Source organism: Pongo pygmaeus, chromosome 3 (genome assembly GCF_028885625.2).
Source record: "Pongo pygmaeus isolate AG05252 chromosome 3, NHGRI_mPonPyg2-v2.0_pri, whole genome shotgun sequence".
NCBI lineage: Eukaryota > Metazoa > Chordata > Mammalia > Primates > Hominidae > Pongo > Pongo pygmaeus.
In genome coordinates, this window is record NC_072376.2 from 198,776,572 (window position 1) to 198,802,396 (window position 25,825).

Here is a 25,825-nt window from a genome sequence, read left to right on the forward strand (position 1 = left end):
TTTAATGTGAAAAATTCAACTGATTCTTTATTCACAAATTTATAATACCACTTTACTGCAGTCTTTGACTCCAAGATATTTTAAATCATATTTGGTCGCTGAGGAAGACATAAGTTATAGTATGCATCCTTGTTCCAAAAATCTGGGCCCTTCCATCCGCACCAGCCCTGGATAGAGAAGAAGGGAAAGGAAAGCCTTTTACAAAGTTACAAGATTATGTCATGGAAATCATGACATCAGGCTCTGTCAGCAGGACCTTGGAATAAGACTCTAAATGGCTTTATCATTCAAGGATTTGAATTCCTACTAGCATAGAAAAGTAACGTATCTTACCCTTTAAGGTAGGTTTTTGAACTTTTAATTCTATGTAATTCATCATAGAAATCATTAAAAAAACAACTTTACTTGTAACTGTTATTCCAGATACCACACTTTACTGATTCTGAGATGTATAGTTTTACCACTTGCAACTGATAGCATGTGACAGTTGAACTAGCAGTCTGTTTTTCTTAATAGTCCATAAAGGACTGTAAGAGACCATTCAGTGGCATCTTAGGATTGAAGTACTGTAGTGAGAAACCTCAGCTTGCCCCCTGCCTTGCACTCTGTGCCCTTTCATTTTCAAATCCCAGGTGTTACTCAATTCTACTTCCCATGTTTCATGTCAGTATTAATCCTTTTTGCCAGCAGAGAAAAGTACTTTCAAGCAAAATCTCATTTAGAATATGAAAATTTCTCAGATTTCTTCTAGGGCCACTGAGTTATTTTATTAAAGAAGAAAACTTAAAAGCCAATAACTGGTCTGTATTATATGATTCTTAAATGAAATACTTTGAGAAATCCTTGCAAGGAGGCTGAGACTCTGAAAATAACATGAAGTGAGTGACAAGCAGCGGTCTGACTCCCTCCTAAATAAGACACACATTGTCCAAAAACAAGATAAAAGTAAAAAATCCTCTCTCAGTCCTAGAGTAATCCCCCACTCTCCCTAGGTAACCAGCATTCTATTTATCATCTCGTTTTTTTCAGCAAAACTTTCTCTATTAATTTAATGTCCTAAAATCTGTTCTCTTAACAGACAAATAGAAAAAAGACTCATTCTGTTTTAACCTTTTTTTGATCCTTTTACACATGAAGGCCTTGTCCAGGTAACCAGATCCAGATTTTTTAAAGGAGAAATGGGTAGAGAGGGTGTCAGAATGGGATTGTATAGGGACATAGTGCATAGGACATGCTTCTTTCCTGTGAGATGACCAGCATGGAACTTCATACAGGAAAGCACCACAAGAAGGCAAAGAGGTCAGGCAGAGATGGAACTCTCCTCTGGCCTCCTGGATTCCTGGAGTCAAGTGAATCAATTGTTCTAATAGCAGGACCTTGGCTGCACAGTTTCTTGTGTATACAAATAGAGCAAGGAGGTTTCTGCTGTTGAAAAGTTCTGTAGAAATAGAACTAGCAAAGATGGAGACTGCAATTCTCAGAGAAAGGAATCAGGGACAATCCCTTACTCTAACTGTTCCGAAACCTTATCTAGATAATGCCATGTAGTGCAGAGCCCCTTGAGCCCACCAGAAAAGAGAAATTTTATGATGAAAATAATTAAGGCTTCTCCCTGCCTTTTAAGAAAAAATCTAAATGCCTGGTTCACAAAGACCATCCTTTTTGACTGAGCTTGGCGTGTCCTTCCAGCCTCACCTCTTCGCCTAGCTCTGGACGCGCTGATCTACCTGGAGCGCAGCTTTCACTGTTTCTACAGGGCAGGGGCCACCACAGTACCAGCCTCGTAGAAGCACCTGAGATACCATTTTTTTTTCTCGAGAGTCCTTTTTGGACTCTCCTTCTCTGTCCTACCCTAAAGGTTTTAGCTCCCGAAAAACTTCATGTAATACTAGTGCTTAGGACAGTGCCTGGCACTTACTAGGTACTTTAATAAATACTGAATGGAATGAACACCTTGCTACAGAACAAGAATATTGCTACTATATTCAGTAAGATACGTGTACCAGTCAAAAACCTTTTATAGACTTCAAATTCCAAATGCTGTGAAAGAGAAAAGCAAGGAAGAAACACTTAAAACTGTAACAACACATTTCTATCCTATCAGTGTTTACCCTTATCATAAACAAAAGACTTTAGTAAACTGAGGATATAAGAGAGTTAGACTACACACATTAAAAACTTTTTTTTTTTTTTTTTTTTTGAGCTGGAATTTCACCCTTGTTGCCCAGGCTGGAGTGCAATGGCGCCATCTCGGCTCACTGCAACCTCTGCCTCCCGGGTTCAAGTGATTCCCCTGCCTCAGCCTCCCATATAGCCAAGATTATAGGCGCCCACCACCATGCCTGGCTAATTTTTGCATTTTGACTAGAGATGGGGTTTCACCATGTTGGCCAGGCTGGTCTCGAATTCCTGATCTCAGGTGATCTGCCCACCTCAGCCTCCCAAAGTGCTGGGATTACAGGTGTGAGCCACCACGCCTGGCTTAAAACTCTGTAACATATTAAAACATTTTATCTTTAGTTTATAGTTTAAAAGGTTGTATGTATTCTCTGCAATTTCAATATTTTGGGCAACGAATATAAATGTTACTTAAAATTCAAGTTAATTATGTTTTACAATACTTTCTCCTAAAGACTTGGTACTCAGTTTTCATATGTGAGAATTAGCTGCCTATGAATTAACAAATTTTTACCTCCTTTATCTGCTATTGTAAGAAAGAACAAATACTCTTAAATATGTTCACCTTCAAACCCTTTATAGAATGAGATTAGGTTATATGTAAATGAATTAAAATTAGTCAAGCCTCCATAATGTCTAGCATACTGCTTAGCTATTTTTTGGTTAATTCTAAAATTTTAAAAGTTTATATATTCTACTCATCTATTTTAAGACATTGATAAACTTTGATACATTTGTTTATGAAAGCTCTAAAATCTCCAAAGGAATATATTTATGAGTGTGTGTCCTATTATTAATTTTAATAGCTGAGAGTTTCTATAAATCTAAATTTTGTCTTTTGCTATGTGCTTTGTTCTTGTACATTCCCGATACAGACAGGGCTACTTACAACAGCCTCAGAAGGCCTCCACACAGGGAGATCTCTGGCCTCAGCTTATTGTCTTTCTGTTACCAGCCAGTTTGTGATCCTTCATTTCTAGCTTCTTTGCCTTGTGTCTCAATTTGTGTTAAATGGATACTTACCTTTTCCAAAATAACTTGCAGGTCTTCAGCGCCAGTATAATGTGGATCTAGAATCAGAAACTTTATCTGCCCTGTAATCTCATTCCATGCAACTCCTAGTATTGTGTGGGCCAAAACTCCTCCCCCTATAGAAGAAAAAATAGGAAATAAGAATGAAGGCATAAACAAATGTCAAATGCCTATTCAATTTTAAAAGACAGATTACGGCCGGGCGTGGTGGCTCACACCTGTAATCCCAGCACTTTGGGAGGTGGGTGGATCACGAGGTCAGGAGATCGGGACCATCCTGGCTAATGCAGTGAAACCCTGTCTCTACTAAAAATATACAAAAAAAATAGCTGGGCTTGGTGGCAGGCGCCTGTAGTCCCAGCTCCTGCTGAGGCAGGAGAATGGCGTGAACCTGGGAGACGGAGCTTGCACTGAGCCGAGATCACACCACCGCACTCCAGCCTGGGCGACACAGCAAGACTCTCAAAAAAAAAAAAAAAAAAAAAGATTACTTTGCCTATTAACTGATCTAAAATAGCATTAAAATGGACTACCCTACACTATAAAAGTCACAATGTCAGATATACTCTGAAAGGATAAAATTACATCTTTAACACATAAAAGATACAATCATATCTATAATCACATACAATTTATATTCTACCATCATATCCATATAATTATCTAAATTGGATTTAGTAAGGGCGATAAACTCCTCCCAACAGAGTAACAATCACTGCTGTAGTGCCTCTCTCAGCAGATGGTCCTGCTGCCTCTGAGTACCTCCAGTAATACAGCACTCCACTCATTAAGTTTGTTTTTTTTTGAGATAGAGTCTCATGTCACCCAGGCTGGAGTGCAATAGCATGACCTTGACTCACTGCAACCTCTGCCTCCCAGGTTCAAGCAATTCTTCTGCCTCAGCCTCCTGAGTAGCTGAGACTACAGGCGCACACCAGCACACCCAGCGAATTTTTTGTATTTTTTTTTAGTAGAGACGGGGTTTCACTGTGTTAGCCAGGATGGTCTCGATCTCCTGACCTCGTGATCGACCCACCTTGGCCTCCCAAAGTGCTGGGATTACAGGCGTGAGCCACCGCGCCCAGTCTTTTTTTTTTTTTTTTTTGAGACAGAGTCTTGCTCTGCCACCCAGGCTGGAGTACAGTGGGCAATCCCGGCTCACTGCAACCTCCACCTCCCAGCTCAAGTGATTCTCCTGTTTCAGCATCCCAAGTAGTTGGGATTACAGGTGCGTGCCACCACACCCAGCTAATTTTTGTATTTTTAGTAGAGACAGGGTTCTGCCATGTTGGCCAGGCTGGTCTCAAACTCTTGGCCTCAAGTGATCCGCCCGCCTCAACCTCCCAAAGTGCTGGGATTACAGGCGTGAGCTACCGGGCCCAGCCTACTCATTAAGTTCTTTCTGATATTTTGCTGACATCAGCCTACCTCCATTTCCTTTTTTTTTTTTTTTTTTGAGACAGTGTCTCACTTTTGTCACCCAGGCTGGAAAGCAGTGGGTCTCTTGGCTCACTGCAGCCTCCTGGGCTCAAGCAATCCTCCCAACCTCAGTCTCCTGAGTAGCTGGCGCTATAGGCTCACACTACCATGCCAGCTGATTTGTGGTTTTGTTTTTTGTAGAGATGGGGTCTGGCCCATGCTGGTCTTAAATTCCTGGATGCAAGCTATCCTCCTTCCTCAGCCTCCCAAAGTGCTAGGATTACAGGTGTGAGCCACTACGCCCAGCTTCTGTCTCCATTTCTTACACACTAGTCTCAGCTTGCCTTCTGTCATCACAGGACAGGTCTTGTTCTTCACAGAATTAAGCATCTTTAGATCAGCTAATCCAATCTTCTTATTTTACAAATAAAATCCAGAGAGGTAAGTAATTTGCAAAATGTCACAAAGCCAGCCAAGTTATGACAGAGTCATGACTTACGAAGCTCAGTTGAGTGACCATTTCCTCTTTTTAATATTGCTCTCAGCTCTTTAAATGTTTGAACATAGCTACCATTTCTCAGCCTTTACTTCCTCTGGTTATTATAATCTTTTTTGTAACCTTTAAGCCACCTTAGAAATTTTTTTCAATATCCAGAGATCCATACATATGGTGTAAAAGTTAATTTCAAAATTTTTTCAATGACCGATTTTGTGCAACATTAAATATTTATATCAATGATAAGTTTTACATACTACTCACTCTACCAAAAACGATGTCTGAAACAGCTTACCGATCATAACTGGAGTTCCTTCACTTTGGAAATGATTAGCCAGTTCCCGTCCTTGAGAGGCAATTTCTGAACCTTGGCTAGAAAGAAACCATTTTCTATCAGATGAACTACTTCCAACACTATGGTCAAATAATGAGCTAGGAGACAATGTTTCCTACATTCTTGTTTTTTCGGGTGTTATTGAAAAAATATATAAATGTAAAAAAATTAAGTGGTAGGGAACTGAGAGAGCAATTAAACTGTGCAATTTAAAGCAACATAAACTCAAAATACTTAAGGCCACCAAGTGTGCAAAATAAGAAGCTAAAAGACCTTGATTTTCTGCTTCTTGAACTGTATAAACGAGGCCTGGGTTTTTAACATGAAGTTAAAACGTCACCTTGGTGCTCAGGGAGTTCTTATGGATGGATTAATCAGAAGAATGAGTTAAGTCCTGGGTTCTTGCCTTCTTGCTCGTAGACTTCTTAGTCTGTACTTCCTCATCTTTAAATTGGAACCCAAAACATTGACCTGTCTACATAACAGAGGAGAGTCTAGGCCTAAAATACATGTCTATGAAATCAATGTGAAAACTGCAAAATGTTTTCAAGTGCAACATACTATTTTTAGGGAATCTCAGAATTTTTACTTTTGAGAAGAGAAAGAAAGATGGGCTAATGAAGGGAGGTATTTTTGGGGGGAAGGTGCCCGGTGGTGCTAAACCTTAGCTCTTGCTTAATGAGGAATGTATGTTTTAATGTACCAAAACTGTAACTTTTAAAAAAAGTTCTTCACTACTTAAGTCTGTCATTGTTTTTTATTATTATTATTTTTTGAGACAGAGTCTTGCTCTGTCACCAGGCTAGAGTGGAGTGGCACGATCTCGGCTCACTGCAACCTCCGCCTCTCAGGTTCAAGCGATTCTCCTTCCTCAGCCTCCTGAGTAGCTGGGATTACAGACGTGTGCCACCATGCCTGGCTCATTTTTGTATTTTTAGTAGAGACAGGGTTTCACCATGTTGACCAGGCTGGTGTCAAACTGCCAACCTCAGGTGATCCACCCACCTTGGCCTCCCAAAGTGCTGGGATTACAGGCATGAGCCACTGTGCCCAGCCAGTCTGTCATTTTTTACCACTGATTTCCATAACCACTGGGGAAAGGATAAAATTACATCTTTAACACATAAAAGATACAATCGTACAATGAGGACAATGTTACTATAATTAACAATAGAAAACGTATTTTATTTGTTTTTTGGGTTTTCTTTTTTTTTTTTTTTTTTTTAGAAAATGTATTTTTCTGTTTTTTTAAATTTTTATTTATTTATTTTTTGAAAGGGAGTCTCGCTTTGTCGCCTGTGCTGGAGTGCAGTGGCGTGATCTTGGCTCACTGCAACCTCCACCCTCTGGGTTCAAGTGATTCTCCTGCCTCAGCCTCCCAAGTAGCTGGGATTACAGGCATGCGCCACCACACCCAGCTAATTTTTTTTGTATTTTTAGTAGAGACAGGGTTTTGCTCTGCTGGCCAGGCTGGTCTCAAACTCCTGACCTCAGGGGATCCACCCACCTCGGCCTCCCAAAGTGCTAGGATTACAGGCGTGAGCCACTATGCCTGGCTAGAAAATGTATTTTAAAACATAAGCTCATACAATCAGGAGTCAGCTAGTTATGGTCACAGAAAATAATTTATATTTTCTCATTTTAATATTAGAATTATGGTTAAGATACATTGGAAAAGACAAAAGGAATACATTATTTGAACACATTACTGGATTATCAACGTTTTAGGAAGAAAAAGAGCAGGAGGTAAACAAAAAGGTCAGTCATAGATCAACATTTGAGTTTTGCCTTTTAAGACTTTTTAAAAGATTGGAGCATAAAGAAACTGTTAATATAATTTTTATGACTTTACTCAACATTAATATATTTTTAAGTTTTCCTCTTCTAGGCTAAAATTAGGCCTAAATAATACAAGTATACATTACATCACAAAGTTTATTCATAAAATCAGAGCCTTCCAAAAAAAAATGAAAAAAAAATTAAGATTAAAAAATGAGATTTATAAAGCAATGAGTAATAAGGAAGAAGGAAAAGGAGTAAAAAGAAATAAGGGAAGATACCATTTTTTCTATTATTTTAATTAAAATGACAGACTGTCACTTTGAAATGATCTATCTAATTTCTTAAAGTGTCCTTACCTGACAAACAGGATTTTTGAAGTTATACCAATCAATTGGTTTAGTACCAGCTGTACCTCAATAGATCCAATCCATTGCCGCGATCCGACAAATGTTGCTGGTTTGTCACCGGCATCGACTAGAGCCTTGATGTATTTAAAAATATAAAAACATCCATACACAAGACAGCTATTAAAAACCACATTTAGGGCATTTTCCCTGATTACCAGTACAAAAATATTTTTTTCTTCAAAACAGAAATAAGTCTGCACCATGAGGTAACAAAAATTATCAATGGTATATTAAGGGCTAATGAAACGTACAGTTGATTGTAATTTAAAATGATATGTTCTGTACCTGCTGAATTTCTCTGTGTGTTGGAATGGACCTCTCCGTGTATCCCTGATGTTTGAACCAAGAGCAGATAGTCTGCAGAGATCGATAAGCACAGCCCCAGCCATTGTCATCTATCCGATCCTGCATATAATGATGATAGCCATATATGCCCTGGACCACATAAATCTATATACAGAGAAGAAACACAGTAAAATATTAACTTAGGATAGAAGTACATATTCTATATATGCTCCTGAATTATGTTTAATGTTCTTAGCGTTAGACTATTACTTTAGTTCCTTATACAAATACCTTCACAGATCTATGGTTTAACATTATACCTTCTTGGCTTTTTATTTGAGGTTCAAAGTCCTTACCACAGGGCCCAGCAGGACCTACCTTCTGGCCTCTCCAATTTCATCTCCTAAACTTTTCCCTATTGCTCCCTCTACTTTTGGTTCCCATATACCAGGGGCAATATGACCTCGGAGCCTCATAGTTCTCTTGGCCTGGAACTCTCTTTTCCCAAATTAACTGTACAGCTTGCACTCTTACTTCACACTCAGGTCTCCATTTAGATGTCAAAGGTCTTCCCTGACCATCCAGTCTACAAATGGCCCACTCATTCTCTCACTACCCCACCCCCTGCCTCACCTGTCATCTCTGTCCTCTTTATGTTTTTATTTTTCAAAGTATATCACGACTTGATATACTTTAAATGATACATTACTTATCATTTAAAAAATATCTGCCTACTTACACTAATATGTGAGCTCAGTGAGTACATACACTGTGTCTTATCCATTTTTGGGCCCAAGCTTCTACAACACGCCTGGCACACGGTTAATATAAATGCTGCTGAATAAATGCTGAATGGATGAAGGAAGGAATAAAGGAATGAACAAACAAATGAAGGGTCCATATCATGGGACACAGGAGGAATGTGTGTAAATTTATAAACCTGCTATGATTACAGCCCAGGTATGTTATTTGATGACTCTAAATTAAGGGTCAAAAAATAAAGATAAATAAATTACTAATATCATATAAATTCTTACTTATAATGCTAAGAATGTATATGTCTTTTTTTATTAAAGAACTGGGTTTTTGTTTTTATTTTTTTGAGATTGGGTCACACTGTGTTGCTCAGGTTGGTCTTGAAATTCTAGGCTCAAGTGATCCTCCTGCCTCAGCCTCCTGAGTAGCTGGGATTACAGTTACACACCACCATGCCTGGCTCCAAACTGATGATATTTTTTAAAAATTAAGTGAGAAGAGACAGGGGCAAGATAGAACCAACCCTCACCCAAAAATGAGAGAATATATATTCTGCCCAAGCACAGATAGAAAAATTTATAACTTGACCATTGTGGCAGGCTGAAAAGTGGCTCCCAAAAGGTATATATGTCCTAATCCCTGGAACTTGTGAATGCACCCTCTGTGCCAAAAAGTAAAAGAAAAAAGAAAAGCAAAGGTATTAATAGATGTGATTAAGGATCTTAAGATGGGGAGGTTATCCTGGATCCTAGTGTGCCCTAAATGCAATCACATATATTCTTAAAAGAGAGGGGCATAGGAGGAGAGGGTAATGTGACCAAGGAGGCAGAGATCGGAATGATGGGGCCACAAACCAAAGGATGCTGGCAGCCATCAGATTAAGGAATGGATTCTCCCAAAGAGCCTATGGAGGGAAGGTGGCCCTGCTGACATTGTGATGTCAGCCCAATGATACTACTTTCAGAACTCCAGAACTGAGACAATACATTTCTGTAGTTTTAAGCCATCAAGTATGTTATTATTTTTTAGGGAACAAATACAAGTTTCAATAAATTTCAGAGTTAGTTTCACTTAGAATTCTTTCTGACCAGGAGGCAAGAGTCAGAAACCAGTTAAAACAAGAAGAAAAAAAAGAAAAAAGGAACATAAATTCTGACATATTTGGACATTAACAAACACTTCTAAACAATACATGGACAAAAGAAAAACCATAATAAAAAATACAAAAATACTTAGAAGTGAACAAAACTAAAATCCTTCAAATTAAACCTGTAAGATACACTAAAAGCAGTGCTTTGCTTGACATTTCAAACCTTACGTTAGAAAATAAGAAAGTTGGCCAGGCACGGTGGCTCATGCCTGAATCCCAGCATTTTGGGAGGCCGAGTGGGTAGATCACCTAAAGTCAGGAGTTCGAGACCAGCCTGGCTAGCATGATGAAACCCCGTCTCTACTAAAAATACAAAAATTAGCCAGGCGTATGGCCATTGCCAGTAATCCCAGCTACTGGGGAGGCTGAGGCAGGAGAACTGCCTGAACTAGGGAGGGAGAGGTTGCAGTGAGCTGAGATCATGCCACTGCACTCTAGCCTGAGCAACCAAGCAAGACTCCATCTCAAAAAAAAAAGAAAGATTAGGCCAGGCACGGTGGCTCACGCCTGTAATCCCAGCACTTTGGGAGGCTGAGGCAGGCAGATCACGAGGTCAGGAGTTTGAGACTAGCCTGGCCAATACGGTGAAACCCCATCTCTACTAAAAAATACAAAAATGAGCCGGACGTGGTAGCACGCTCCTGTAATCCCAGCTACTTGGGAGGCTGAGGGAGGATAATCGCTGGAACCCAGGAGGCGGAGGTTGCAGTGAGCCGAGATTGTGCCATTGCACTCCAGCCTGGGCAACAGAGCAAGACTCCATCTCAAAAAAAAAAAAAGAAAAGAAATATTAGCAATAAGCTAATATGTCCAACTTAAGAAGTTAGAAGAAAGACAATAAATCAAAGAAAGTAAAGAGCAAAAAAAAAAAAAAAAAAAGAGCAAACATGCAAACATTAATAAAATCAAATACAGAAGTTATAATAGAGGGGGCCAACAAAGTCAAGTTTTTTTTTTTTTAAAAAGACACAAGGCATAAAAATGATATGAAGAATGAAAAAGAAAATATTATGACTACAAGATATATTAAAACCTAGGTAAATAACTTATAAAAATCAAAAAGTCCTAAAGCTGTTACCAAAACTAAATTGGTTACTAAAAATCTTCTCACAAAGAAAATGCTAGGCCCAAATTGTTTTACAGGCAAGTTTTACCAAATGACCAAGGAAAGATCATACCACTCTTATATAAACTTCTCTAAAAAACTAAAAAAGGAACATTAACCTAATTCAGTAAACCAGTATATCACTAATAAAAAAACAAAATAAGAACAGTACGAGAGAAGAAAATTATAAGCCAGTATCATTCACAAACACAGATGCAAAAATCGTAAAATATTAGCAAATGGAATCCAGAGGGGAATAAAAAATAATGAGTCATAACCAAACTGAGTTTATTTCATGAATGCAAATCTATATTGTTGAGAGATTTGTGCTAAAGTATTTAAGGGTAAATAATATATCTATAATTTTCCTTGAAATGGTTCAGAGGGGAAAAAGGGAGAAATGAAGCAGATATATCAAAATGTTAACAACTGTTGCACATATGTATCGAGAGAGACAGGAATGTTCATTGTCTAAACAGCAAAAAAACTTGGAAAAAATCATAAAGATAACTAACTATGGTTAGACAAAATACCAGAGATGTTTGATATGTAATATTGAGTGAAAAAACAAGCTGCAGAGACTACGTACAGAATGGTACCATTTTTATAAAACTCAGAATTATGCAATACTAAAAGCGACATTGCTGAGATTGATATGTAACATATCCGCTGAAACTACTTTTTAAAAAGGAAGGAAATGATGAACACAAAACCCATAATAGTTCCTCTTGGAACTGTGTCGAGGAGGCAGAGGAGTGGGTAGGGAAAGAGCACAGACTGGTAAAGTTTTGCTTCTTAAATTAGGTAGGAGCTCCCTGGTATTCATTTCCCCACTGTGCTTTACAATTTGCATATGTTATATGTACATATCAAATATTACATGATAAATATGTAAAGTATATATTTTTCTTACGACCTTGTAATACAGATATAATGAACCTATTTTATTGTCAAAAAGCAATCAGTACTCATTCAATACCTTCTGTGTGTCCAGGTTCTTCTAAGGAACTATTCTTTTTGTGAGGAACTTTCTATGGAAGCTGGTTGGCCCACAGCTTTTGCAGATGATCTGCTGCCCTGAGTACACTCTAATGACTAAGACCACAAGTGGGCCCCTAACTCATCTAGGGTACGTACTGTATCATATATTCATTTTTTTCATTCTTAAGATTGCCTCAAAAGCCTCCTGGACGCTCAGAAGGTATTAATAAATGCCACCATACGATGGCCAAGTTTTCTTTCTTGGGAATCTGAACTGAGAGGTGCAGAGTTAGCCAGGCAGCCAGGAGCAGGGAATGCAGTTGGAATGAGGCATACACTGAGCAGCTGAGGAAGAACAGGAAAAAGTGACACACAAGCTGAAACAGTGAGGATACAGAGGGTATGAGGCGGAGCAGACAGAGTAAAAGTTAAGAACAGGCCAGTTAGGATTACAAGCATACACAGAAAGCAACAGCAATGCCACCAAGGTATCCACGGAGTCCTTGAGAGAGCCTGAAGACAGCTGCCAGTCACAGGGCTGCTGTTTCTAAGAGGCCCAGCTCTACTGCGCTATTCCTAATCTTGGATGCCTGTAAGGTCCTTTCTCACTGGCCTCCGTGTATCCTTAAAGTAACCTTTCCACCACCCTCCGCCAATTCACTCTTATTTGAGCTACCTTTAGGGAGGATCTATCCCTGGCAACCGGGTATATGTTACATAGAAAATAAGTCTAGTTCCTCATTAGACTTATCCTACAGTGGCTGGGCATGGTGGCTCACGCCTGTAATCCCAGCACTGTGGGAGCCTACACGGCGGATCACTTGAGGTCAGGAGTTCAAGACTAGCCTGGCCAACATGGTGAAAACCTGTCTCTACTAAAAATACAAAAATTAGCCAGGTGTGGTGGCAGGTGCCTGTAACCCCAGCTACTCAGGAGACTGAGACAGGAGAATTGCTTGAACCCGGGAGGCAGAGGTTGCAGTGAGCTGAGATCACACCATTGCACTACAGCCTGAGCGACAAAGCGAGACTCCATCTCAAAAAAATAAAAATAAAAATAAAAAGACTTATCCTACAGTGTGGTTTGGGTAGACTATGCCCTTAATTAGCATGATTTCTCAGGTTCAGAATGAAAAAATGGGACAAGCCTTTAAAGAAATGAGAATTTTAGTAAGATAAATGTGGTATATACTACCTGTTACTAACTTTTCTAGACCATTTTTAATTACTGCTATCTTAAGCAATGTCTGTTTACAGAGATGGGTGATAAATCATGTTTTAGGAATGAATATATAATGAATCAAGTCTTCTACTGGGTACCAACAAAAAACAACTAATAACATTACTGATCAAGTGACTCCCATAAATAATTAGTTAAACTCACCATACCAGTCTCCATGTTAGGTGGATTAAGATAAGTATGTGGATTTCTAATATAACCATCTTTGTATGGCTCATCTGGAAAGTGATAAGCATTAGACCTTTTGAAATAGGGTCTGTCGTGAGGCAGATTGAAGAGATCATGTAACTCCTAAAATAAATCAGAATCAACAGAAAAAGAACAAATATTGGTGATTTAGATTCCTAGTCAATAAATAAAGATGTTATAAAACACAGAAAATTATATATAGGTTATAAAAGTTTCCAAACACTTATGGTTTAATTCACTAACATCAAAGATGGTGAAAACTGAACTAAAACCAAGTAAGATTTATTTTCGTTTACATCTGTATCTGGGTAGAAACTGGAAGGGAACAGAGAAAAATGAATATAAATTGTTAGAGTAAGAGAACTGAGATAATTTTTAAATAATTATTTATTATAACATAGTCTGTTAAAATATGTCCAGGCTAAAAAGACTGGTTTTGAAATAGCCTGTAAATCAGTAAATTATAATTAACAATAATTATATTAAAGTATTTTGAAAAATTGTGTCGAGTGCCTTACAAATATTTTATATTGTAAGTGGTAGTGATTAAACTACAGAGTAGAAATTAGTGGTCTAAAACCAACCAATATGACAGGAAAACAAATACACATATATGTTTAAAATGTGATATTTTCCCAACTATATAAAAACATGTAATAGCTACTTTAAAAAGTTTGACATGTTCTTTATCATATCTTGTGCTCCAGTGGTTTGAAAAGATCAGCTCCGCAGCTGTTGCTTCTACAAACCAAGTCACCCCCACATATGGAGGGTCAGGGCATTATCTCTCTCCCTAAGGACAGAAATTAGGAAGATGCTCCATGGTCTAACTTGATAGGTTCTCAGCAAGTCCACGTATCAAAAAGATGTACTCCAAAACCAGTCATGAGTAAATCTCATTACTTTGAATGCTGGGCATGTTTTCTCCAAAATTCCTCTAATAAAGCCCAAATAACCTTACTTGTGGAGTATTACCATAAATCCTATTCAGAATTAGCATAAGTTATCATTTTCCTTCCCTAACTGTAATCTTGTCTCTTTCACAAATCTGGAAGTTATAGAAATTTGTTAACACCAGCTACTTTAGGCATGTAAGCACCTTTTCATTTCTATATTTCATTATGGAAAAATATTAAAATTTCACAGAATGTATGAACCACACCGAGCATTTAAAATTAAAATGTTACATACAGGTTCAACATAACATTTTTTCATTAATACTACTTAAAGTTTCATGAGAACAGAAATTAAATGTGTAAAATAAATAGTCTAAATTCCACACTTTTAAGTTAAATCACAAAATACCTTCCATTTAGTGGAAATATATAATTAAATACAAAATGAATGATAGTCATTATTGGTTTTTCTAAGAATAAATGAACTGGTTTTACCTTCCTATAGGCCTGCAGCTGGCCATCTGGTATTCCTGAAGGATATGAAATTGTTACAAGATTTTTTTTCCCTGGTAATAAAAAGTGCAGTGGTTCAGGGACCACAATAGACGTTCCTTTCATATATTTCAAAATACATTTTTCCATGTCAGTTAGTTGATTATGAATTGCATCAACTAGGAGTTTACGAACTCTGTGGGGGAAAATATATAGTGTATTAACAAAAGTTATAGTGGCTACAATAAAGAAAAGTACAGAGCTAATATATCCTTAATATAGTAAAAAACTTGATTGGACCAGGTTTGTTAAAGGAAGTCTGAATTATACATTATAAAAGAAACTGTGTATTTGCTCTTTGTGGATAAAGAGAAATCCTCCAGGTTTTAGCATGCTACCCTACTTCCTCCAAATAACCATTTAATTAATAGATGGCTCTTAGGTTAATAATAAACGGAGAAAATCACACCTTAGGTATGCCTACAGGATATATAAACATGGGTTTGGAGAAGGGCCCTCATTCAAATGTGGCAGTGGCACTATAAAAATACTTACTTTCCCCATGTTTCTTCTGGAGCAACAGATATAACTGCATCGACAGGTAAAGTCATATTAACATAATGGTGTCCTCCGCTTTCCCTTTCAACGATGGGCGTTACAGCTGCCAGGGAGGTTGACATTTCCAGCATAAGATCTATATTTACTATTTGATGCTATACAGATAAACAGTAATAGTCAACTTGTAGTACATTAAACACTAAATATAAAAAGTAAAAAGACTTTTCAAAAATGTATTTTTTATTAAGAAAAAAAATTTAAGACTAGTCAAGTACAGTAGTGAAAAGGGGAAAGAGTAGAGAACAAGGAGTTCAATTTGTAACTGGCTGTGAATGACCAACTAAGATAACTCACTACCCTCAGACCAGCCAGTAAAAGGGACTTTTAAAGGATAGTATATACAGCTGTACTACAGTAAAAAGATTAAGAGCACAAATATTATTTTAAAAAGAAATTACTTTCTGCTTCAAAATAATGTGGGGAGAGGGATTAAGAAGTAAAGATGAAATCAGACTGGCCACGTGTTGATAAACGTTAAAGACACATAGGTTCGATGGGGTTCGTTACATGATTCTCTCCACTTCTGTACTGATTTAAAATGTTTAAAAAATCAAATGAACATAAAATAACCACACACCAAAGGAACTTTTAAACATATAACTATACACCCCTGGTCTAATACATAAATAAGTATAATCAAATACTGAACTCTACTTTGTAGGTTTGATTTTTACAGGAGTATGAACAATTCTGAAATTTACACTAAACAAATTTCACAAAATACTGAGGATCCTGGGAGTCAGACTTCTCACTGGGAAAAGGTCAAGTACTCTAGGGTTGAAATGGAATTGGAGGTATCAATGTGATTTACATAGATAAAAATGAACGTGTTATATGTGTATGTGTGTGTGTGTGTGTGGATAGTATAAATGTATAAACGTGTGTGCCCATGGAAAAATGACTGATTCCCCAGCTAGAACAGGGAAAGCACATGTTGCACCTGGAACATCTGATGGAAAAAAGTAGGAAGTGCCCAAAATTACAATGTTAGAAAGGCACTGGAGCCAGCTTGAGAAGCTTCTATTGGCCAAATCTTGGAAAATGTGAGCATCAAAATAACTAATGATAGTACCAGATTATAAACCACGGCATGAAATAAGAATCTATGGCAGGTAATACAGAAGGAAATGATAGATTTAGAAAAATCACCACTTTGTAATCACCAGATTAATATTGGATTCTGGCAAAAATTATCAATGGATGCTAAAAGTGGTGGGTCAAAATCTGATGAGGACTAAAGTAAGATACATATGTAGTTTCTTCCCACAAGATACTAATTATAAGGGAAAAAATAGTACCTTTACCACGGAGAAAACTGGTGGATACCATCTTAAGTAAGTGAAGTTAACCTCACCAATAATAGGAACAGACTAATAACTGTTTCTCTTTCATACGATGTGCTGAGGACACAACATCACTTCTGTGGTATTCCTGCCAATAATGCATGACCTAACTCTAATTTAAACAAGGAAGCATAAAACAAATCCAAAAGGAGGAACAGTCTTAAAAAGAACTCACCTGTACCCCTCAAAATGTCAAGCTCCAACTACTGGTAATTTTCAAATCATTGTATCCAGCCCACAATTATTTTATGCATTCTACATCTGTAAATCTAACAGCTCATCTGTACATCTTACTGAGGTCTTAAACATGGCCCAAACCAACCTCATGTCCTCCTCACCTTCCATCTTTACCCACACAAGAAACTGATTTTGCCAGTTAGCTTCCAAGCAGAATCCATTGTATCCCTAAATATCTCTTGTATCCAATCCCTCGTCTCTATTTCCATAGCTAGTGGTTTAGTTGGGCCTCTTCTAAAGAGGCCCATGCCCACCTCTCCAGCCTTATGTCCACCCATTCTTCCTCTGCTAGCCTGGAAACACTGTAGTCATATTAACTTCGTACAACTTCATGCCTTGAAGAAGCATCTCCATTTTTTATCTTCAACATCTGTTAAAGTTTGTAGCACATGGCAGGTACTCAGTAATATCAGTTCAAAAATCAACAGAACCAGCCGGGCACGGTGGCTCACACCTGTAATCCCAGCACTTTGGGAGCCTGAGGCAGGTGGATCACCTGAGGTCAGGAGTTTGAGACCAGTGTGGCCAACATGGTGAAATCCCGTCTTTACTAAAAATACAAAAATTAGCGTGGTGGCGGGCGCCTGTAATCCCAGCTACTCAGGAGGCTGAGGCAGGAATCACTTGAACCTGGGAGGCGGAAGCTGCAGTGAGCCGAGATCGTGCCACTGCACTCCAGCCTGGGCAAAAAGAGTGAAACTCCATCTCAAAAAAAAAACACACACAAAAAACAACAGAACCAAGAATAGTGTGAAGAAAAATAAATCATTTACTATTTGTCTTATGTGGCACAATGTGTCACTTTGTCATGATTCAGAATGCCTCGATTTAATTTAAGTAATTTATAAATGTATTTAGGCTGTTTTATTTTTGTGGGAGCAAAGAAAGCATTATAAAAAAACCCTTTTGAGATTATGTATTATAATGAGACAAAAACTTAGATATGTAAGACAAACATATAACTTTTGGCAAGTCATTTAATCTTTTTGGACATCAATATTCTGACCTATGATAAAAGGGTTAGATTAAATTATTTCTAAGATTGCACTCAGTTCCAAATCCAAAGATTTAACATTTTTATCAGTACAGAAGACAGATGGTTTGCTTACCATGTCTGATAACTTTTTGTCCTTCTTTCTCATGAATTTTCGTTTTATGTCTTCTTCTGGCTCAAATCTAAATTTTTAATACACAGAGACATTTATAATATGAAATGATGTTTTGAAAACATTTCTAGAAACGTTCAAACATACTCACTGAATAAAGCGCAGTATGTTCTTACAAGCAGAAGCATCAGTCAGTTCTCCAGGAATGGTGTTTATGTCACTGCTAGGCCATATATACACTGAACTGTGGCAAATTCTGAACACAAGGGCGTTTGAAGACAGCTTAGTTGACAGGTCACTCAACACATGTTTCAGTGCCTTCTTGAGAAAAATTTCTAAATTAAAAGAATATAAATAGAAGTTAAGAAAAACAAATTTTTCAACATGAATGGTTCCAAACATACACAAAAGTAGAGCATAGTAAAACTCTCAATACCCATTCCCCATATTCAATAATTATTTTAAAACTTTTTGCCTATCTTTTTAAAAAATTGAGACAAAATTCACAGACCATAACTTTCATTCTTTTAAAGCAAACAATTTAGGGCTTTTAGTATATTCATAAGGTTTTATAATCATCACTAATTCTAGAACATTTTCATCACTCCAAAAAGAAACCCTGTAACTACCAGCAGTCATTTCTCATTCCCCCTACTTTTCTCTAATTGAAAAATTTCTGATTTACCTCCTACATCTTTTCTTTTTTTCTTTTTGAGATGGAGTCTCACTCTGTCGCCCAGGCTGGAGTGCAGTGGCGCAATCTGGGCTCACTGCAAGCTCCGCCTCCCGGGTTCACCCATTCTCCTGCCTCAGCCTCCCGAGTAGCTGAGACTACAGGTGCCCGCCACCACACCCAGCTAATTTTTGTATTTTTAGTAGAGACGGGGTTTCACCATGTTAGCCAGGATGGTCTCGATCTCCTGACCTTGTGATCCGCCCGCCTTGGCCTCCCAAAGTGCTGGGATTACAGGCGTGAGCCACCGCACCCGGCCCTCCTACATCTTTTTTAATTTGCACATGGTACCCCATGGCCTGGTGGGGGTGCTGGAACACAATATCCAAGTTTAAATCCCATTCAATCCACTTACTAACTATATGATCTCACAGTTTTTATCTCTCACTCAGCTTCCTTTGCAAAATGAAAAGAATTTCAGCATACTACCCATGGCAATTATTAACCTACTTTTTATCGATTTGCCTATTCTGGACATTTCACATAAGTGGAATCACACATTACAGGGCTTTTTGTGTCTGGCTTCTTTCACTCAGCTTAATGTTTCATCTGTATTGTAGCATGAATCAGTACTTCATTCCTTTTTATGGCAGGATAATATTCCATTGTGTGGATACACCAATTTTGTTATTCATTCATAAATTGATGTACATTTGTTTCCACTTTTTGGCTATCATGTATATGCTGCCATGAACATCTGTGCGTAAGTTCAGTTTCTGTGTGGATGTGTTTTCAATTCTCTTGGGTGATCACCTAGAATAGAATTTCTGAATCACGTGGCAACTCTCCATTTCACACTTTCAGGAACTGCCAAGCTGTTTTCAGCAGCCGCACCATTGTATAGTCCCATCAGTAATGTATAAGGATTCCAATTACTATTAAAATAATGTTAGTACTTATAGCAATAAAACTATTGAGTGAAATTTAAATTTCTTAGTTCTTTTTCTCCTTGGACTGTTTCCCACTACGCCTATATAATCAAAGCCCTGCGTTCTAAAGTCACAGTTGGTTTTTCTTCCTCTGTATGGTTATGTCACCAATGTGATAATTGCTTTAGTTTGTTTTTGTTTTCAAGGATTTCCTTTTAATAGACTTTTTTAAAAATATGTTTGAATATTCAAAAAATTAGAGTTTTAAAATATTTTTGAATATTTGACATATTCAATTTGGAAACATTTTTATGTTTCCAAAGTCAAAACAATTTAAGAAGATATAATCAAAAGAGACAATCTTTAAATACTCGTCTTAGCCTTACACTCCTAAATCCTAAGCCTATTTAACCTTGTAGTTAAATATTTATTCAATGACCTGATTCTGCTGAAAGAGTATTTAAAAAATAAATAAATAAATAATGACCACACTGGTATCTTGATAAATAAATACTTTGGGGCTATTGTAGAGAAGAGATTACTCATAACAAATCAGATATTAAAATACATTGATATGTTTCAGAAAGCAGAATTTAAAGATTTTCAGCTGTACTACAAAAGACAAACATAATTCTTAAATTAGCTTCTGTTTATCCCTAAAGGACTATTTGGTAAAGTTACCTAAAAAAAATTGTGAAGCCTTTAAAGTTAAGCATGTCCATTCTGTATATTTTCTCATTAATGAGAGTCCCTTTGTTGAGTGTTGACAGAGTTCAATAAAGGAGGAGGAATACAATCAAGTCAGAAAACAAGTTCAAATATATTAATTACTAGGTAAAAAGTATCTGTAGTCCTTGTTTACATTTGATTATTGGATTATCTACTGATTAATGGATTAATTCTACTTTGGAATAAGATTATAGTAAAGTATGTTTTCAGTTTATATCAAGTTGTGAAATGTAAGGTTTTATCCATAAAGTAACATTTTAGGAAACAACTACACTCTACTAATAACGTAGGCCTGAAAATGAGTGATTTAGTCCTTGTAAAATGGTTCTCATCTTAATGGCACATTAGAATTACCTAGAAAGCTTACTGATGCCTGGATCTCTGTCCCAGAAATGTAGTTTAATGTAGTCTGGTGGTAGGGATTCAAATGTGGACCAAAACTGAGAACAATTTATTAGTTGAAGGGATGGGTGGAAAAGAATACTCTGCACCCTTTCCCTCCCCTCCGCGGGGCTAGTGAAGGATGGCCAGCTGCAATCTCCTTCAAGGAATGCTGGTATCTGACATAGTTTAGATGTCTGTCTCCTCCAAATTTCACGTTGAAATCTGATCCCCAGTGTTCGAAGTGGGGCCTGGTGGGAGGTGTTTGAATCATGATCCCTCATGAATGGCCTGGTGCCATCCTCACAGTAATAAGAGTGAGTTCTCACTCCTATCAGTTCACAAAAGAGCTGATTCTTTAAAAGAGCCTGGCACCTCCTCCCCTCTCTTTTGCTCCTTCTTTTGCCATGTGATACACTGCCCCCTCCTTTGCCCTCCACCATGATTGAAAGTTTCCTGAGCCTCACCAGAAGCAGATGCTGGCACCATGCTTTTTGTACAGTCTGCAGAACTGTGAGCCAAATCAACCTCTTCTTTATAAATTACCCAGTCTCAGGTATTCCTTTAGAGCGATGCAAAACAGACTAATACAGTACTTTTCATTCCTTATCTTTCTGAACCGCTCTGTGGCTTCTGGCACCACCAATCGTACTTTTCATGAGTGATTTCATTTATTATGAGGGTGTTAACTATCATCCTGCAGAAACGTTACATTCTCTAGCTCCAACTCTGACCACACTCTTCTAAATTTCTGACTCAGCCAAATGCCTGTTGGGAATGTGTACCTGACCTTCCACGGGCATTAGATGAAACAAATCTCAAACACAGCTCATCCCATTCCTCCTCTGATGCTCTTTATCTCAGTTTGTGGCTGTAGTTCAAGTCAGCTACAGGAAGACATCCTACAATCTGCTTCATATAAACCCTGTTGATTTTTCTCCCATAGAGTTCTTGTACTCATCCCCATATAATGAAGTATTTATGAGAGTGGGTTCTGGAGATTCAGGATTATATATACAATTGCAAGTCTGTAATATACAATTCTTGATGCACATTTACAATGTGCTCATTGTGGATATTTACATTTATTGTGACAATTAATGAAGAGGGGAGTAAAGTTTCTTAAGAAAGGGAGCATCTTTGCACAGAGGTGTGCCATGGGCTGGTGGGTGTACTGGAACACAGTGTCTAAGTGTAAGTCCCATTTAATGTACTTACTAACAATATAATCTTAGTTCATCCTGTCTCTCAGTTTCATTTGCAAAATGGAAATAATCTCGGTATATTTTACTATCAATTTTCTAGTAAAAAGAATTTTTCAGAAGACCTACCATTAGGAGTAGCTAGCTGAAAAGCCAAATCAAGGCCTCCTCTTATTCTGAAGAGTATATCCATACTTTCTGAAATCACCTAGAACAAATAAAGATAAACTCCCTTGTAAAACAAAAAAAAACTCATTTTCATATAAATTGGAATCTAATTCAGTTTAGTGTTAAGACATTAATTAACCTTGATTCTTCAAATTATTTCATGAGTTAATTCCTTGTTTTATGGAAAAAACAAAAAAGCAACCCCAAAATTTTAAATCAGGGGTTCTCAACCTTTGTTCTATACTGAAATCACCTGGGGAGCTTGAAATACTGATACCTGGGCTGTACCCCCAGAGATTCTGATTAATTGGTCTAAGGGGTAGGCCTAGGCACAGGGATTTTTTTTTTTTTTTTTTTGAGACAGGGTCTCACTCTGTCACCCAGGCTGGAGTGCAGTGGCACAATCTCAGCTCACTGCAACCTCTGCCTCTGGGTTTAAGAGACTCTCCTGCCTCAGCCTCCCATGTAGCTGGGATCACAGGCACGCACCACCATGCCTGGCTAATTTTTGTATTTTTAGTAAAGATAGGATCTCAGAATATTGGCCAAGCTGGTCTTGAACTCCTGGCCTCAAGTGATCTGCCCGTCTCGGCCTCCCAAAGTGCTGGGATTGCAGGTGTGAGCCACCGCGCCCAGTTAGCACAGGGATATTTAAAAGTATCCTATGCCTCCATGCCAGTGATTCTAATGTGAACGGTTGAGAACTACTGCTTTAAGACAATCTTTCTAAATTATAGTCTTGACAGGTCTAACAATGACAATAAAACATCAATGGTAAAGAACTAGTTTAAGAATGTGACCAGGCACTGAACCTAATATAATACCAGGGAGTCAAGACAATGTGAGGAAACTAATACTGAGGGTGGGATATCAACTGATGGAATTCTTCAGAGAATATGGCAGTAAGAATCAAAGATTTATATTCATAGGCTTGATCTAGTGATATGCATTTAGAATCTTAGACTTAGTATAAGAAAAATCTGAAAAACACACAAAGATCGGGTATATGGATATTAACCTAACTGCCAACAACAGATTGGTTAAAAAAATAGGAATATCATATAGCCATAAAAAAATCATGTTTTTGCTGAAAATTAAAAGGCATAGGACAATGCTTATAACTTATAAAGGGAAAAGAGCACTTGCAAAATGGAACTAATCAGTTCTTAACTTGGATCCATATGCTGTTTCAGGTAGTTGATGATATATGACAAATGACATGTATCATTGTGTGTGTATACATATATACACACATATTCATATATATACACATATACATATATATATACACACACATATACATGAGAGAAAGAGACAGGAAGGGAGAAAGAGCGGGAGATTTCTTTTGGGAAGAGGTTTCAAAAATGTCATCAGATTCTCAAAACATATCTCTCAAACAGGCTGAAGAACCACAGTACACACTAAGACCCCTATTTTGAAATAAATGAATAAGTACTAACATTTACTGAGCTCTTCAAATGTAAAAGACAGGCAGGGTGCAGTGGCTCACGCCTGTAATCCCAACACTTTGGGAGGCGGAGGCAGGAGGATCACTTTGAGCCCAGGAGTTACAGACCAGACTGGGCAACATAGGAAGACCCCCATCTCTACCAAAAAAAAAAAATTAGCTGAGTGTGGTGGCCTGCACCTGTAGTCCCAGCTACAGACCAGACTGGGCAACATAGGAAGACCCTCATCTCTACCAAAAAAAAAAAAAAAAAAAAAAAAAATTAGCTGAGTGTGGTGGCCTGCACCTGTAGTCCCAGCTACTCGGGAGGTTGAGGTGGGAGGATGGCTTGGGCCCAGGAGGTCAATGCTGCAGTGAGCCATGATCACACCACTGCACTCCAGCCTGAGCAACAGAGCAAGATCTTGTCTCCAAAAAACAAAATAAAATAAAACAAAAACATGTAAAAGGCACTATGCTAAACATACATACTTACTCCAGTCCTCAGAACAGTATTAAGTAGGCACCAATATAATTTTTCTCATTTTACAAATCCTTTGTCACATTTCTATAAGGGTCACTGTTTTTACTTTTTCTAAAATTGTAATCTTTTGAAAGATCATATACCCTTTGTCCCAATTCTACTTCTGGGAATTTATTCTAAGGAAATAATAAAAAAGTTCAGGACAAATTTAGCTTCAATGTTGTCCATTTATTCTACTGTTGTTCATCACAGAAAAATAAATAGAAACCACTTAAATAGCTATTAATAAGAAGTCAGTTAAAGAATACTACCATACAAACTAGTATGTACCCATTTAAATAAAAAATATTTAAAGATACTGAAGATAAAAGTTAGACAGGAAAGAACAAATTTTAACTCTACTACTTACTGTATAATTTTACACAATTTAATCAATTAAGTCTGTTTCTCTTCTGTAAAACTAGAAAAATACACAACTTCCCAGGGTTGTTATGAAGATTCCATAAGACATCATTCATGAAAGCACTAGTCTTCCTAGACGTCCGAATTAGCTGAGATACTCTCTGAAGAAATAATAATGAAGCTGAGATCTGAAGGGTGAGTGAAGGTGCAACAGCCCATTCCAGGCAGGGGCATCGATGAGTGAAGATCTGCTTAAAAGACCACTTAGGTGACTACCCCAGATGGTTAGATCTCAAGGCCAAGGATGGTAAGAGTGGAGACAGTGACAACAGACAGACATTTAGAAGTAGCATCTATAGGACTTGATTACTGACTGCATGTCGGGGAGTTGAGAGAGGGAGATGTCAAGGATGATTTCCAGGTTTTGGGCAGGCACAACAGGATGTATGGTGGTGCCATTTACAGAGTTGGGGGTTCCTGGAGGAAGAGCAGGTGTGGGGTGTGGGGAAGCGGAAATGCTCAGTTTGGAACTTGCTGAGTTTGAAATACATATGAGCTATCCAAGTGGAGGCACGGTGAGCAGATTTGTGGGTCTGGAGCTCAGAAGAAAGGTCTAACTTAGAGATAAAATTTTAGGAGAACGCATAGGGTGTAAAGCATCCCTGAAGAGCACCACCATTTAGGATAGGGATTGGAGAACCTTGCTGAGCAATGACACAGGAGAGAAACTAGGGGAATATAATATTAAAAGAAAGTTGCGCCTGTCCCAGGTTAAGCCCTTCTTGCGAGGCTTCAAAAACGCCGAAGTCTCTCAAAATGCTCACACAGAGGAGTAGCAAGGGGTGCGTGTCCAAGGTGGCCGAGGCGGGGTGCACACTTGTGTGGGGCACTTTCCCTCCGGCCCAGCCGGGAGACAGGCGAACTGGAGGGCCGCCCAGCCCACGCAGCTCGCAGCTGCCATCTTGGACCCCGGCAGGACCAGCTCCTTTCAGGCGCTGTGGAGCCCGCTCGTGGCGGCTGCCAAAGTCCGGGGAAAAACACAGGGATCGGTGACGAGCAGAGATACTCACCATGTCCGCGACGTGGCGGTGACACGGGCGCTGACGCCTGCCCAAAAGTTCCGGGGGCCGGCCCTGAAGTGGCGTCACCGCACGGCCCAGGGGCGGGGCCCGGGCGGACCAACTACAACTCCCGACATGCTCGGCGGTATGACGTCACGGAGCGTACCACACCACAGTCCCTCGCCGACGGCGAGGCGGGGGTAGCCCAAGACTTACGTTTGGTAAATTCTATTAGTTAAGTCTTTTCTGTCCTACAGACGCACGCATCCTTCTGTGTGTTCTTCTATGCGGATTCGAATCTCC

General features: G+C 38.4%; 1 protein-coding gene across 2 annotated transcripts; it reads right to left on the reverse strand.

Moving 5' to 3' along the window:
* On the reverse strand, window positions 1–25,651 carry UFSP2 (UFM1 specific peptidase 2). Of its 2 annotated transcripts, none has more exons than XM_054484187.2 (12): window positions 25,532–25,651; window positions 22,090–22,168; window positions 18,198–18,381; window positions 18,050–18,116; window positions 15,298–15,455; window positions 14,746–14,938; window positions 13,310–13,456; window positions 7,934–8,098; window positions 7,598–7,722; window positions 5,421–5,497; window positions 3,202–3,326; window positions 1–167 (listed from the first exon to the last, which is right to left on the reverse strand). In XM_054484187.2, the coding sequence occupies exons 1-12, from the start codon at window positions 25,532–25,534 to the stop codon at window positions 81–83; spliced, it is 1,410 nt and encodes a 469-aa protein (XP_054340162.1). In that variant the 5' UTR covers window positions 25,535–25,651; the 3' UTR covers window positions 1–80. The 2 variants fall into 2 exon arrangements, with proteins under 2 accessions (XP_054340162.1, XP_054340164.1); XM_054484189.2 differs by lacking the exon at window positions 25,532–25,651 and adding an exon at window positions 24,469–24,487.
* Window positions 25,652–25,825: the final 174 nt, after the last annotated feature.

Excerpts from the sequence above, each read along its gene's own strand:
- UFSP2 (XM_054484187.2), bottom strand. Across the intron at positions 18,382-22,089 it reads TCAGCTAGCTACTCCTAATG|AAATTTTTCTCAAGAAGGCA; the intron begins GTAGGTCTTCTG and ends CTTTTAATTTAG. Across the intron at positions 15,456-18,049 it reads ACAAAAAGTTATCAGACATG|CATCAAATAGTAAATATAGA; the intron begins GTAAGCAAACCA and ends TTATCTGTATAG.